Source organism: Sminthopsis crassicaudata, chromosome 2, assembly GCF_048593235.1.
Source record: "Sminthopsis crassicaudata isolate SCR6 chromosome 2, ASM4859323v1, whole genome shotgun sequence".
Classification (NCBI taxonomy): Eukaryota; Metazoa; Chordata; class Mammalia; order Dasyuromorphia; family Dasyuridae; genus Sminthopsis; species Sminthopsis crassicaudata.
This window is the reverse complement of record NC_133618.1, coordinates 136,471,029-136,485,206: the sequence shown is the minus strand read 5'-3', so window position 1 is coordinate 136,485,206 and position 14,178 is coordinate 136,471,029. Positions and strand designations below refer to the sequence as shown.

Here is a 14,178-nt window from a genome sequence, read left to right as displayed (position 1 = left end):
TCCTATGTCCTATACCTCAAATTACATCTGCTAAGGATTTAATTTCTGTTTATTAATGATTTTTTTTCAAAGATATGCTTGGAAACCTGCTTGCCCTCCCTATTTCATGCTTCCCATGGCCATGGTCAGATGCTTTGGCCCTGTTCTGCTATGATCTCCAACCTCTGCTGACTCCTGCCAATACAGCTGCTATCGAGAGTGAAAGCAGCCTTTGCGCAGGGACCACAGAGGGTCATTTTCCCCCCTGGCAGCTGTGACCTCACAGCAAGGTCCATTTTGGATCTGTAGAAAAGAGGAAGAGACAGATGGTGGCCACACTAGGGGATCTGGAAGAACAGGAAGAGAGTGGAGAGTGTCAGGTGAGGGAGACCAGAACCGCCCCCTCCCCCATGAACATGGTATTGTTCAAGCCAATTCAGATCATGATATAACCCAACAGTAGCGCATAAGATAAAGATATGTCTTTATAAATAATTGTAATTTTATAGAGTATAAGTACAGGAATGGGAGCTGTCAGGGTAGGGATTCCCACATCACTGTTCAAAGGCACTATAAAATATCTCTCCTCCTGCTTTTTATTTCATTGACTTCAGGTTGATCTGATTTTTTTGTCCAGTGGCTCCTACCATTCCGGGGCACGGTGTACTCACTATATAAAACACTGTGCAATTTCCATCCCATCCTTCTCAGCGTCAGAAATTATAAATGAAACCTCTACTAAGACTGCAAGAAGTCAGCCTCAGAAAACCAAGTCACGGCAGAAGGAGTCTTGGGGTGACAGCCATGCAGAGCTAAGCTGATTCTTTGGGAAAGCAGCTCACCGAAGCATCAATGACTTTCCTGGCAGCCATGGAGTCTTGGAGCTCCTGCTCAGGCCCCATCTTTCCTCCGAGCTGCTGTTTGTGGTGACTCACCTCTGGTTCCCAGGAATGTTGTTATTTTTGGTCCCAGTGTCATTAAGATTGTGCCCAGAATCTCTGCAAGTCAGTAATTAAGGAACACATGGGCCCCCAGTGAAGGCAATTTAAAAATAGAGGGAGACATAAGCCTGTCATGTGGCCCTTGGGCTGGTTAAACAGAGGACGGTAGCTACTCTGGGGGAAAGTCTTTTGGCCATGAGAGAAAAGCCAATGTTATTTGGGGTTTTGTCTCAGAGGATACCCCCAGGCGTCCTGCCTCTGGAGGACTCCCCAACATTCAGCTCAGCCGTTTGGGAGCAAAAAGAGGGAGACCTTCTTTGGGGTATGGCATTCTCCACTCAGGGGGCGGCTTTGCCATTGGAAGTCTTTGGTGCCGGCTTCTGTTGGAAAGGTTTAAGGGAAAGATCTCTTTTTCAGTGATTCATCCACTATTTCTCTGTTGGAACACTTGGGGAAGGAGTTATGCTGGAAGAAAAATGGTGAGTGAGTGCTGTATTTCCAATTAGAAATTGCCTTAATGATGGGACTGAGGGAGGGAGACAAGAGAAAGGGAGTGTTTTCTGTAATCTTCAGCCTCCATGTAGGAGCCTCCCCTTTCTCCTTCTGCCTCCAGGCAGCCGGTGAGACCTGATAGAGAAGACTCCCTGCTCATGATAAGGCCCAATGGACCTAAGGGCCTGGTTGGGGCCCTTTTTGGGGTCAGATGTCTTAAGGGAAGGTAATAGCAGTGAACCATCTGCTCCCACCCTGTTCAAACTGCAAAGCCTAGTGGAGGGAGACTTTTTGGACGTTTAACAACCAGAATGCCCGGCCCAATGTGGTTCTGGAGGGTGAGTATTTAACTAGGGGTTAAAAAAAGGATTCAGGAAAAAGGTGTGTAATGAGAAAATGGGAGGGGGGAAGTCTATGATATGGGGAAGATGCAAAGATGGAGTGACCAAGTTTGGGACTGGGAAAATTGCCTCTCTTTGCAGTAACAAATCTGGTTGAAATAGAAGCATGTGTTTGAAAATTGAGAGGTGAAGATCTTTACCTACCTTTGAATGTTTGAGTGTTCAAACTGAAGAGCATACTTTATTTGTTAACAGCCGAACCACTTTTTAAGTTTTATCACCAGAGATAACACTTTGGACCTTTCTTGCCTTAAATGAGTTCAATTTGTATTTTTTATTGTCAGAGATTTGCTCTCAAAGAGTTCTAGTCTCCCGCCTGAGTTATATGCTTGGAGCTACTAATGTATTTCTCTTCCTTTCAAGTTTGTATGGACTCTGAAATATGTTCTTTGAACTCATTTAGGGAGAGGGGCTCTCCATAGTTATTGATTTGGGCCCATTTTCTGTTGTTGAATTAGCGGCTTTTGATCTGACTGAGGTGACTATGTGATGGAGCTACATTGGAACCAGCTGGTTGGCCCTTCATACAGTTTAGTTGGAAAAAAACCCTAGATCTGGTGTAAGAAAATCTGAGGTTGAATACTGACTGTACTGCTTAACAACCACAGGATATTTAGATAAGGTACTTCATTTCCCTCCTCTATTAAATGAGGGGTTTGAACTAGATGAAGATCCCTTTCAGTTCTACGATGATGATTGATGATGATGATGATGATGATGATGATGATGATGATGATGATGATGATGTTTAAGGGTCTTGCCATCTCCATATCCTCTGACTTAGCTGTGCAAAAGGAATTCAAACACTTAGTAGCCTCCAGTGTAAGAAGTAGAATTCATACATCCTCTTTTGGGGATCCTGGAATTTTAAATTTTTACTCTTTAAGGAATGGAGATTGAGGGGGGGGGAAGTTCAAATAAAAAAGAAAAATATTCTATTGTGATGCCTAGAAATAAATATAGGCTTGTGGCTCAAGAAAAAGTGATGAAATAAGATTATTCAGAAAAAAAGATAAACTGATATGATGATTAATATTATTTTGGAGCACCTCCAGCCTGAGTGTTTTTATGGTTGTTATTGCTGTTAAGTTGATTCAATCATGACTGACTTCTTTCAACCCCATTTGGGGTTTTCTTGGCAAAGGTACTGGATGAGGTTTGCAATTTTTTCTCCACTTCATTTTACAGATGAGGAAACTGAGGCAAATGGAGTTAAATGATTTGCCCAGGGTCACATAGTTAGTAAGTGTCTGAGGTTGGATTTGAACTCAGGAAGATGTCTTCTTGCTTCCAGAGCTCTAGCTGAGCTCTCTCCACTGTATCCATTTCTTAAGGAGCCCTTAATTAAAAGTTACAAGCCATTTTTGATGATCAAACCCATAGTTTAGGGATTGGATGCCAGGTTGAACTATGTAAAGTCCCTGCCCTGCTTACTTGATGGCTTAGTGGGACAAAAAGACATTTTTGCCCTCCCCAGCTAAAAATGAACTATTGTGGCCTGCTAGTTCCTGGAAACTTCTTAGTAGCTTATCATTTCTTAAATGTAGACTGCTTATACTGAAAGCCCTGCTTGGGCAAGTGAGGAGGGAATTATTGTCGTCAACACTAAATTCATGTGAATTCTTTCACTTGTGGACCCTTGGCAGAGAGGTGAGAAATCATACACAGGAGGATGAGCCTTAGAACTAGAAAGACCCGTGTGACCAGCTGGTGCATCCCCCTCATTTTACAATTAAGGAAACTCAGGCCCAGAGTGAAGATGGCTGGGAATTGAGTCTGAATTTGTCCTCTGATTCCAAATTAAATGAAACGAGATATTTGTAAAATTATTTAAGCTACTTAAGTTTAAAATAGCATTAAGACTTTGGGAACATCCTGAATGATAAACTCTTTGTAAATCTTAAAGTGCTATATAAGTGCTAGCTTTCATTATTATTATTAGTAATATTATTACTATAACCAACGATTATAATAAATTGTTTACTATAATTTATAATATATAAATATATAGTTTATAATAAACTAAATTATTATTGGTATTACTAATAGGCCTTTTGTACTACTAATAAGTATTAGTAGCATGAATGGTAGATATTCATATTACTAATAAATATTATTAGTACTAATAGCTATTAGTACTAATGAAATGAAATGAAAATTATTAATATGAAGACATTATTACCAATAATAATGAACATTATTATTAATGGTAATAATAAATACTTGACTAAGAAACTACAAGATTGCTTTTTCTGAAAATAGACAAAATTATGATCTTGGGCAAGTAATTTAACTTCTCTGGGCCTTGGTTTCCTTATTGATAAAAATAAGAATAATATATACAGGGATATTGTGAGGATGAAATAAGATAATAGGTGTGGAAGTGTTTTGAAAGGCACCTTATGCTCTTGTTTTGGTGTTATTTATTACATACTATCAATTCAACCAAAGTCAAGACTTGATGGATTAGCTGAAATTTATTTTAAATTCCAGCATGCTTCTTGTTGCTTAGTCAGAATGTACTCAGAAAATGCAGACTAGTTGTAATATTATCCTAAGTGAATCATAATTAGGAAGGTAATTTCATGTCAGTTCAATTCAGTATATATTTATTGGGTATCTGGTGCATGCAAAGCATTGCACTCAATTCTGGAGATACAGAATGGAGTCAGACACTGTCTCTGCCCTTGAAGAGTTGACAGTCTAGTATATGGAATGAGCTATTACTTAACTTAAAATATAATTAAATGAATGAGAGGTCGATCAGAAAGATTTCAGGAGGGAGGGATCATTTCTAGCTAAGGGGGTTGTGGAGCAGGCTTCATTGCTAAAGCCGCACCTGATGGAGCCTTAAAAGAAAGGAAGGATTTCAAACTGGCAGAAACATGGAGGTAATCCAGGTGTGGAATATGGCAACTCACTGGGTTAATAATTCATCCTGTCATCATTTCCTATTCAACACTTTCTAAATAATTTGGGTGAGGGTATGCATATTAAATTTGCAGATGACATAAATTAGGGAAGTAAATCAAGCAAGTCCAAGTGGATTACTGTGAGGAATCAAAGAGATATTGACTGCTAGAACTATGGGTTGAATATAAGAAGAGTAAGTGTAATTGGGGTAAATGCAAAGTTTTGCCATTGAGCTGAAAAATCAGTGTCCCAAGTACAAATGAGAGATACAAGACCAGACAACAGATTTTGTGAAAGTGAGCTGGGGGTGTTAGTGGATTTTAAGCTCCATATGAGTCACTAATATGATGCAGCACAGAAAGGACAAATGCTATTCTAATGAATATCATTTCCTATTTTGTGTTAAGAACACTAAACTTAATTCAGAGAGATATAGATTCCAGAGTGAAGGAGGAGGTAAGTCTACTCTACACTGTTCAAATCAGACCACAAATCAAATATTGTGCTTCATTCTGGATGCCACTTTATGGAAAGGACATTGACAAGCTGGAGCTCATCCAAAAAAAATGATAGAGATGGGGAGAGGATTGAATACAATTCAATAGAAAGAAGGAATGAAAGATCAAGAGATATTTGATTTGGAGTCTTAGAGATGATGATAACTGTCTTCAAATATTTGAAGGGTTATAAATGAAAGGGATTAGATTTATTCTGCATGGCTCCAGAAGTCAATAATTAGAGTGAAGTCAGAAAGTCTTAAAACCAATTTTGATTTTTTTGTCAGGAGAAAGTTCCCAACAATTTAGTTGTTCAAAGGCGGAATAAGCTGTTTCAGGGGTAGCACGTTCCATCTCATTGGCAGTCTCCAAGCAAAGGCTGGGATGACTATGTCTTCTGTGTGGTAGAAGAGATCCTTATTCTGTTGGGTGAAGATTGGACTAAAAAGTCTCTAGGTTCTTCCAACTCTGAGATGCTATGATTCTGTGGGGGTTTTTTGATGCCAGAATCATCTTCACCCAAAAATTTTCACTGGTTCCCAGCTGTGTACAGAAAAAAGTCTAATTTCACCTGACAATCAAGACTCTTAATAAGACGACCTCAAAGAATATTTTTAGCTTTCACACATTTTATATTTTTAGACTATTGTTCCAAACATTTCTGATATCTATCAGTTAAAAAAGTGAGAGAGCACTCACTCCCAACAGATACATTCACTTATTTATTATATAAGTGTATCATTATACTAATAATTATGTATACAATAAAATATATTTATAAATTTAAAAGAATGAGATAAACTAAATAATCTTTTAAAAATAACATCTTATTAATGATACTAAAACTTTTTTGTTCTCACTAATAGATATTTTAAATGTTTGTTGATCAATTGTGTTCAACTTTTTGTGACGCCTGTTGGGATTTTCTTGGCAAAAAACACTGGAATAGTTTGTCATTTTCTCCTTCAGCTCATTTTACAGATAAGGAAATAAGCAAACAGGGTGAAATGACTTGCCCAGACTCACACACCCAGCAAGAGTCTGAGATAGGATTTGAATTCAGCTCTTCCAGACTCCAGGCCCAGCAATCTACCCTCTGTGCTGCTTAGTTGCCCTAATGAGTAAAAGGGATGATAAAGGAGGTAAATCTCACTGGTTATGCAGAGAATATAATACTTCTTATCTTCCTGTCCTCTGATTGATTAGCCCTTGGTGTCCAGGTCTATAGTCCAGTTTAGGGATACAACCCCCCCTTTGGAGATCATTATTCTAGATGCATTCCAGACTTTCTTCCCTCCATCCCCTTTCCCACATCTCTTTTCCCTGGTCCCCATTCTCTTCCTTCTATTTCAGTTGTCAGTCAGTCAATAAACATTTATTAATCACCTACCAGGGCCAGACTAGGGACTAAGATGAGAGAATACAAAGACAAACCCTTAAAGAGCTTACAATTCAATAGAGGAAGACAACATACAAAAGGAAGCAGAAAAACAGGGTAGGGGAGGGAGGAAGAAGATATGGGATATGGTAGGGAAGTCCATCAGGTATTGTTTTTTGTCTGATGCTTAATTTTTCTTTCATGGCCCAGCTCAAATTCAGTCTCTTTGATGAAATCTTCCCCTATTCTTCACAACTGAAACTAGTCTCTCTTATCTCTCAAACATCACATCATTCTCTATCCCCCAGTTCTTTATTTTCACTACCCCATTACCTCATCTCCCTCAAGAGACCCTGTAGTGTATTCTATACTCTGGGAAAGGTTTTTTCCCCACCTTTCTGGGTCTCAGTCTCCTCATCTGTAAAATGAAGGGATTAAAGTAGGTGATCTCTAATTAATTAGATGATTAGACAATCTAATTAGACGATCTCTAAGATCACTTCCATTTCCAAATCATAGAACTTTCTATGTCCATGTCTTCATTTCTCTGCTAGAGTGTAAATTCCTTGAAAACAGGGACTCTTGTTATTTATCTTTGTGGCCTCTAGATCACTAAGCATTGTTTTATCCATAGGAGATATTCCATAAATGTTGTTCATCCTTTGTTCTTGAAAAAGACCAATGACATCATAAGAGTGATGTCTTGACTTTCCAGTGAATTGGATTTTCGAGAGGCAGAGATACACAAAGTCATCAGCTTTGCTCTCTCCTCTAGGATCACAGGAAATCAGGCAAGTAAACTGGTCATGACCTTTCTAAAGTAAGGTCTTTCCCAGATCTTAGTTTATCAAAGGCAATACCCATTCAGTGACTAAGGGCTAAGTTAGGAACTGAGACTAAAGGCAACCTAATTTGCCATCACAAAATGTCAATTTGGGAGTAGAACACCCTTAAAGTTTTTGATCAGAGGAAAAAAACTGCTGTTAACATTCTTGATCAATAAATATTTATTCAGTGAATGAAAAGAGTGAAATGAAGGTTTAGGTAATAAGATTCTGGTGTGAAGGATTTACATATATATATATATACATATACCACTTTCTTTTTTTTTGGAGGGGGTAGGGGGAAAATTGGACTAAGTGACTTCCCAGAGTTACACAGCTAGTAAATGTCTGGGGTCAAATTTACCTCAGGTCTTCTTGACTCCAGGGCCAGTGCTCTATCCACTATACCACCTAACTATCTTATATCTCATATATATATATATATGCACATATATAGATATCTATATCTATATCTATATCTATAGATTATACATAGAGAGGCAGGTAGTAGCATTGTAGATAGAACACTGGGCTTAGAGTCAGAAAACCCTGAGTGACCTATAGTAACTTATATAGTAACTTATTTTTATATTATTATATATAGTTTATATATATTATATTATTATATATAGATATTTATAGTTACTTATGAAGGTCATTTAACTCTGCCTCAGTTTCCTCATCTGCAAAATAGAGATAAAAATAGCACCTACTTCCTAGGGTAGTTGTTCTCAGGGCTGTCGAGGATCAATCGAGATAGATATAAAGCACTATATAAATGCTAGTGATAATAATAACAGTGAAATTTGACTGAAATGCCTTAGTGCTGTACAGATGCTTAATTCCTGATCTCTAATACATACTGACTCTGTGACACTGGGAAAGTCACTTAACTTTTCACTCTCTAAGACTAAGTTATAGAAAAGATGCCCACATGCATTGGCTGAGGGAATGTCTTCATAGATAGTTCCCTAAATATAAATGTTAAAAAAAAACCACCCTCTGCCATGTTGTCTATTATTATCTGCTGGGAATCATAATGAAGCATGGGTCTTGTGTGCAGGCCTTGGAGATCATTGTCCTGCATGTTATCTCTTGATATGTGTATCCTGTCTCCAAATAGGGCTGATGATAGCTATCTTTCTCCTGTTCAGGGCAAGTTCTGATTGTGTCATCTTTTTCTGACAATCAGTGAAGATGCTTTCCATAACTGGTACTCAGCTGGGAGTTGTTCCTCCTTCTGCCCCTGGCTCTCCCGCCTCTCTGTGGATTCCTAGTTCAGCAAAGGCTGATTTATTACCTGAATTTGCTGTCATAGCACAGGAAGCAAAATGCATTAAGAGGAAGAAGTAAAACCAGGAAGTCCCATGTTGCTACTGTGCCTCTAACCAGCTGCTAAACTCCATTATGTTGTAACAAGAGATGGTGTATATGAATGAAAAGCTTTAGAAAACTGTCTTCAATCAGACTTTATTTACTTACAGATCCCATAAAAATAGCAACCTTCTCTCAGGACACTGAGACCAGAGGGTGTTTTTCCATCCTGAGAAAAGTGTAGGCTCAGAGCATTACTCATCAGATGGAGAAAAAGTCAGGCAGTAGAGTATTTGATAATTCTTCCTGGAACTAATAGGCTAGTATTGGTGTACAAGCTGGGAATCTGTTAACTCTTTGACTTCCAAGGGTTGTTTTGGCATCGGTCTTCATATGGAATACCATTGGGTTCCAACTCCCTGTCAAGTCTGTAAAACAAACAAAAATAAAAAGCTATCTGGCCCTTTTCCCTCCTGTCTCATTCCTTAATGGCTGCTATTGATTGAGGGTGATGACGATTTGCAAACAGTGGAATAGATTCCTAATAATAAGGAAGGCTACTTAGAAAACCCATTAGAGATGGAGAGGAAGCTGCTTTGAAACAAAACAGGGGATGGGATTTGGCTTGGGAGGAGGGAGGATAGGGAAGGAGATGGAGGGAAGACTTTCCTTCCAAAGGGAAAGAAAGCTAGAGGAGAGGACATGAAATATAGGGCCTTCGCATTCAGCAGATCCTTAGATCCTTGTTATCTGACATAAAGGTCAGCCCCCTCCCCTAAATACTCCTTTCACAGTTAAAGTTTTCACAGTTACTTGCTTTCTTCACAACAACTCTCTGAAAAAGGTCCTGAGATCAAAAAATCATGAATATGACACTTAACTAGCCATGAGTATGACATTTAATTTCTCTGAACCTTAGGTTACTCACCTTTAAAATTAAGATAATAATACTATAGGGCAATCATTCTCAAAGTGTGATCTAGAGACCCTTTCAGGGAGTTCACTAGACCAAAACTATCTTCATAATAATATTAAAATATTTTCATTTCTTTTAAATAAAACTTTTTATTTTCAAACTGTATGCATAATTTTCAACATTTACTCTAACAAAATTTTTATTCCAAATTTTTTCTCCCTCTCTTTCCCTTACCCCCAGTATTTGTATTTCTAATATTAACTCTTGATCAATATAACCCACATAAACAAAAACCATTTTGGGGAAAAGGGGTCCTCAAAATCTTTTAAATATAAAGGGATCTTGAGACCACAACGTTTGAGAATTGCTGCTGTAGAGTTTAACTCTCACAATTATTGGGAGATTCAAATAAAGTAATATTTGCAAAGCACTTTGCAAACCTGTAAAATGCTATATAAATGTTAGCTATTGACAGCAGTTGGACAAGTGTTCTTATTCTCATTTTACAAATGAGGAAACTGAGGTATAGAGTGATTGAGTGATTTATTCATTCACACAGCTAACAGGAAAAGGATTGGAGCAACTAGGCTGCACAGTGTGGTAGAGCACCAGATCTGAATTCAAATTCAGACTTAGAAGCCTGACACTTACTAGCTGTGTGACCCTAGGCAATCCATTTAACCCCAATTACCTTGCCAAAAAAAAAAAGGAATAGAATAAAAGTTGGACCTAGCATCTAACTTTTATTACCTTATGCTTTGAGTGTATATGTTAAGTGGGAGAAGAAACTGCTAGAGTGGGGAGAGAAAAAGACTTCACAACAAACAAAATTCCCAAGTTTGTTTGGAATAGGTCTTAATAAATCTCCCTTTGAATGCTCACCTATTCAGAATGTTTAGAACTCAGTGGCAAGTCCACAGCAGTATGACTAGAGGTCTTCAATCAAAGGAAGTCTGGGTGACCTCTGGGGATCTCTTGCCAGTGGGGCTTGTCCTGTCTGTTCAAACTGGACCCATTCTGACCTTCTAGGATCTTGACTTAAGGAGGAGGGAGGACCCTCCAGGAATAAGGTAGAACATGAGCAAAGGACTGGAAAAGAGAAAGACAAGCTCTTGTTTGGGGGAAGGAACACAGAGGACTAAGAAAGGAATAACTCTGATTGGGGAGGGCCAGGCCAAGGACTTTGGACTTTGGCAGACAATAGGGAGTCACTGAATATTTGAGCTTGGAGAAATGGTGTGACCAATAAATCATATACTCCCTCTTGGGTTATCCTCTTAAAAGGCAAGGCGACTCTTACGCTGCTATTTAATTTGTACAAGTATGGATTTTGTCCAAAGACCTCTAGTTAGGGAAACCCACTTCCCTCCTCAAGATTTCGATTGTTAGGAAGTTTTCCCTTATAATGAAGCAGAAATCTGTCTCTCTCTACACCTGTACTCCTGGTTTTGTCCTCTGGGGCTAAACAGGCTCAAGTCTGATCTTTCTTTCCTAGGACAGTTCTTCATATATGTGAAAACAACATGGTTCCCATTGCCCTTCCCCATCCTTGCATCCATGGCCTCTTATCCAGGAGTCAAGTGTATTGGGTTCTACATCTGATCCCTATTGGCTGGGTGACCCTGGTCAATTCATGTAACCTTTAGATGTGTTGAACATTAAGCCAAAAGGTGCAGGTCTATTTTTGTAGAGGGAGTTTCCTTAGCTGAGTTTTCTCCACTAATGAAATCACAGGTCCATCTCTATCTTAAATTTTCTCTTTTCTCTATATTCTCTTCTTAATGTATACTCAGTGTTTAAAGACCAATATAAAAGCCATTCCTTCTAGAAAACCTTCCCTGAACCACTCCGCCAACCGCCTCTCTTCTTTGACTTCACATATCACTATTTCTTTCACAATTCTTTAAAAATTTAAGCTTTAGGGACAGCTAAGTGGCACAGTGGATAAAGTGCTAGCCCTGAAGTCAGGAGGATCTGAGTTCAAATCTGATCTCAGACACTTAACACTTCCTAATTGTGTGACCCTAGGCAAGTCACTTAACCCCAATTTGCCTCAGAGGGGGGTAAAAAAAGAGTAAATGGCTTTCCCTCCTGCCAGGGATGAATGGAATTGCTAATAAACTTAAAACCTCAATATTTCATAGGCTTTGGCTGAGCAGTATGAGGGGGCAATGGGATGATAGCATGGTAGTCCAGAACAAGTTCCATGTATATTGGCAATCAGGGGTCCTCTGAGGGAGAAGCTCAGCTCTGTCATCTACTCCTTATATAACCAAGTCACCTTCCATTTCCAGGACTCTGTTTATTCATCTGTAAAATGAAGCATTTATACCAGAGCCTAAATTCATGATCTTGTGATCTTGGAAGTTCACAGATTTAATTTCTTGCTTTTTATGGAATTTAGAGCTGAAAATTTCATAGAATTTAGAGCAAAACTGTCTAGTACAATTGTCCCCATTTGAAAGGGGAAGTGATTTGTCTAGAGTCACATAAACAGTGAAGAAAGAAGCTGGGATTCAAACCAAGTCTTCCAGATTCTAAATCTAGTTTGTTTTTTCTCCCCCTTATACAATATTGCCTTTCAACTTCACGCAGAATTTTAAAGTCAATTAATTTCCATTATCTCTGTTTCTCTGTCTGTGAAATGCAGGCAATAGTATTTGCAGTTTGGGAGAGATTGCTGAGTTAACATCAGCTGATTGCTTTGAACATTTCGGGCAAAAGTCTCTTTAAATAGGGATAACAGGGACGGCGATGTTGCAGTTAGTGCTTGTTGGATGAGACCAATCCTGTTTTATTCATTCCTGTCTTGTCCAATTAAGAACCTTTTCTGGTTCTGGTTGCAGAACTGTAGATTTAGAACTGGAAGGGACCTTGAGATCTCTCTTCTCTGTTTGCAGAGAAGGAAACTGAACCCCAAAGAGAATGAGTGATTTGGGGAGGGAAGAAAGGAATAAGCATTTATTCACTATGTGTCAGGCATTGTGCTAAGTGCTTTACAAATATTATCTCATTTGGTTCTTATAGCAACCCTATAAGGGAAGTGCTGTTATTATCCCTATTTTATAGCTGGGGAAACTGAGGCAGAAAGAGGTAAAATGACTTGCCCAGGAACACACAACTAGTATCTGAGGCTGCATTTGAATTCAGGTCTTCCTGACTCAAGGCCCAGCACTCTATCCACTGCACCAACTAGCTGTCTCAAGGTCATGTTGGTAAGTAGAATTTCTATTTGAATGCACGTACTCTTACTCTTAATCCAGTGTTCTTTCTACTGTTCCATGCTTTCTTCCTCAAGCTCATGAGATGCATTTAGATGTCATGCTGGGCAGCCACAGAGTTAGGTCTTGTTTGAAGAATTCTTTACAATAAAAAGTGTCTTGTTTCAGACCAGACCAGCCCCACCAAAACAAACAGCCACGTGTAGAATCACACACAGCTGGGCAAAATTCAATTTCAAGATCTCTCCATTTGTTCTTTAACTGCCCCCTTTAAAGAATATTCCTCTTCTCCCAGCCCCCACATCCCCATCTAGGTTGTCCCCAGCTTGAACCAGACATTTCCAGGCAGCCTTTTCCTGTGATCTCTAAGATCCTTTCTTGTTCTAAGAATCTATCATTCTGTGAGAGGGCAATCTAAGCTAAGGGGAAAATGGGATGTAATTTGCAAAAATTACATAAAGCTAGTCAACTCACCCTCGACTTTAGTGATTTCTCCATACATAGTTCCATTTCATTCTGGCTTTCTGGCTCTAAAGGGCCTGGAGGGCCTTGCTGGTTAAAGCCTGGCTGCTTTAACAATTCTCTGTGGAAATCAGGGAATCAGTAAGAATCTGATGAAATGGAATTGGGATGAGTGAGGCAGCTTTTTTGTTGTTCGTATGTTAGAACTGACTCTCTCACTCAAGTACAGAATCTAGGTATCTTTGTGATCTGTGAGTATATAGTGAACTAGTCTGCAAAATCCTTCTTCCAGAAATCATGCACCTGTGGGCTTTCATAAGTTCAGGTGCTCCTTTCTCCCAGTCAGGTAGCAGACTCAACATTTTGTAGATATTCTCTTTGCCGCTCACCTAGGAATGATCTTTGAGCTTAACTAGACTGGTTCCTAGATGGTGGGAAAACAAGTTCTTGTTGCATTAGTACTAACCTGAATACCTTACAGAGTATTACAGTTGGAAGGGATCTTTAGTCGGAGTACTACAGCCAGCTCACATAAGCTCACATAAGCTCATGAGCCCATCGTTAAATTTTTGGTATAAGCATTTATACCTCAGAAATTAGCAAACATGTTTTATTTATTTGTTAGAGTTGGGGGGTTGTTTTTTTTTTTGTTTTGAGGCAATTGGGGTTAAATGACTTGTCTAGGGTCACACAGTAAGTGTGGCTGAGGCTGGAATTGAAATCAGGTTCTCCTGACTCCAGGATTCTATCCACTGTACCATCTAGCTGTCCTCAAACATGTTTTATTGATTGTCTAAATTAAAGTTATATAGAAAATATTAATAATTCAGAAAATTTAAA

General features: G+C 38.8%; 1 protein-coding gene across 3 annotated transcripts in view; it reads left to right on the top strand.

The window, feature by feature from the left end:
• Positions 1-14,178, top strand: part of ANK1 (ankyrin 1) — a 322,933-nt gene that overhangs the window by 133,318 nt on the left and 175,437 nt on the right. The window contains exon 1 of one of the 3 annotated variants that reach the window (XM_074287343.1): positions 1,589-1,750. The exons of the other annotated variants lie outside the window; for them this stretch is intronic. Within the exon in view, the coding sequence (XP_074143444.1) occupies positions 1,724-1,750 (27 nt within the window). The 5' untranslated portion in view covers positions 1,589-1,723. Of the gene's footprint in view, positions 1-1,588; positions 1,751-14,178 lie in introns of those variants that run through there. 3 annotated transcript variants of the gene reach the window in all.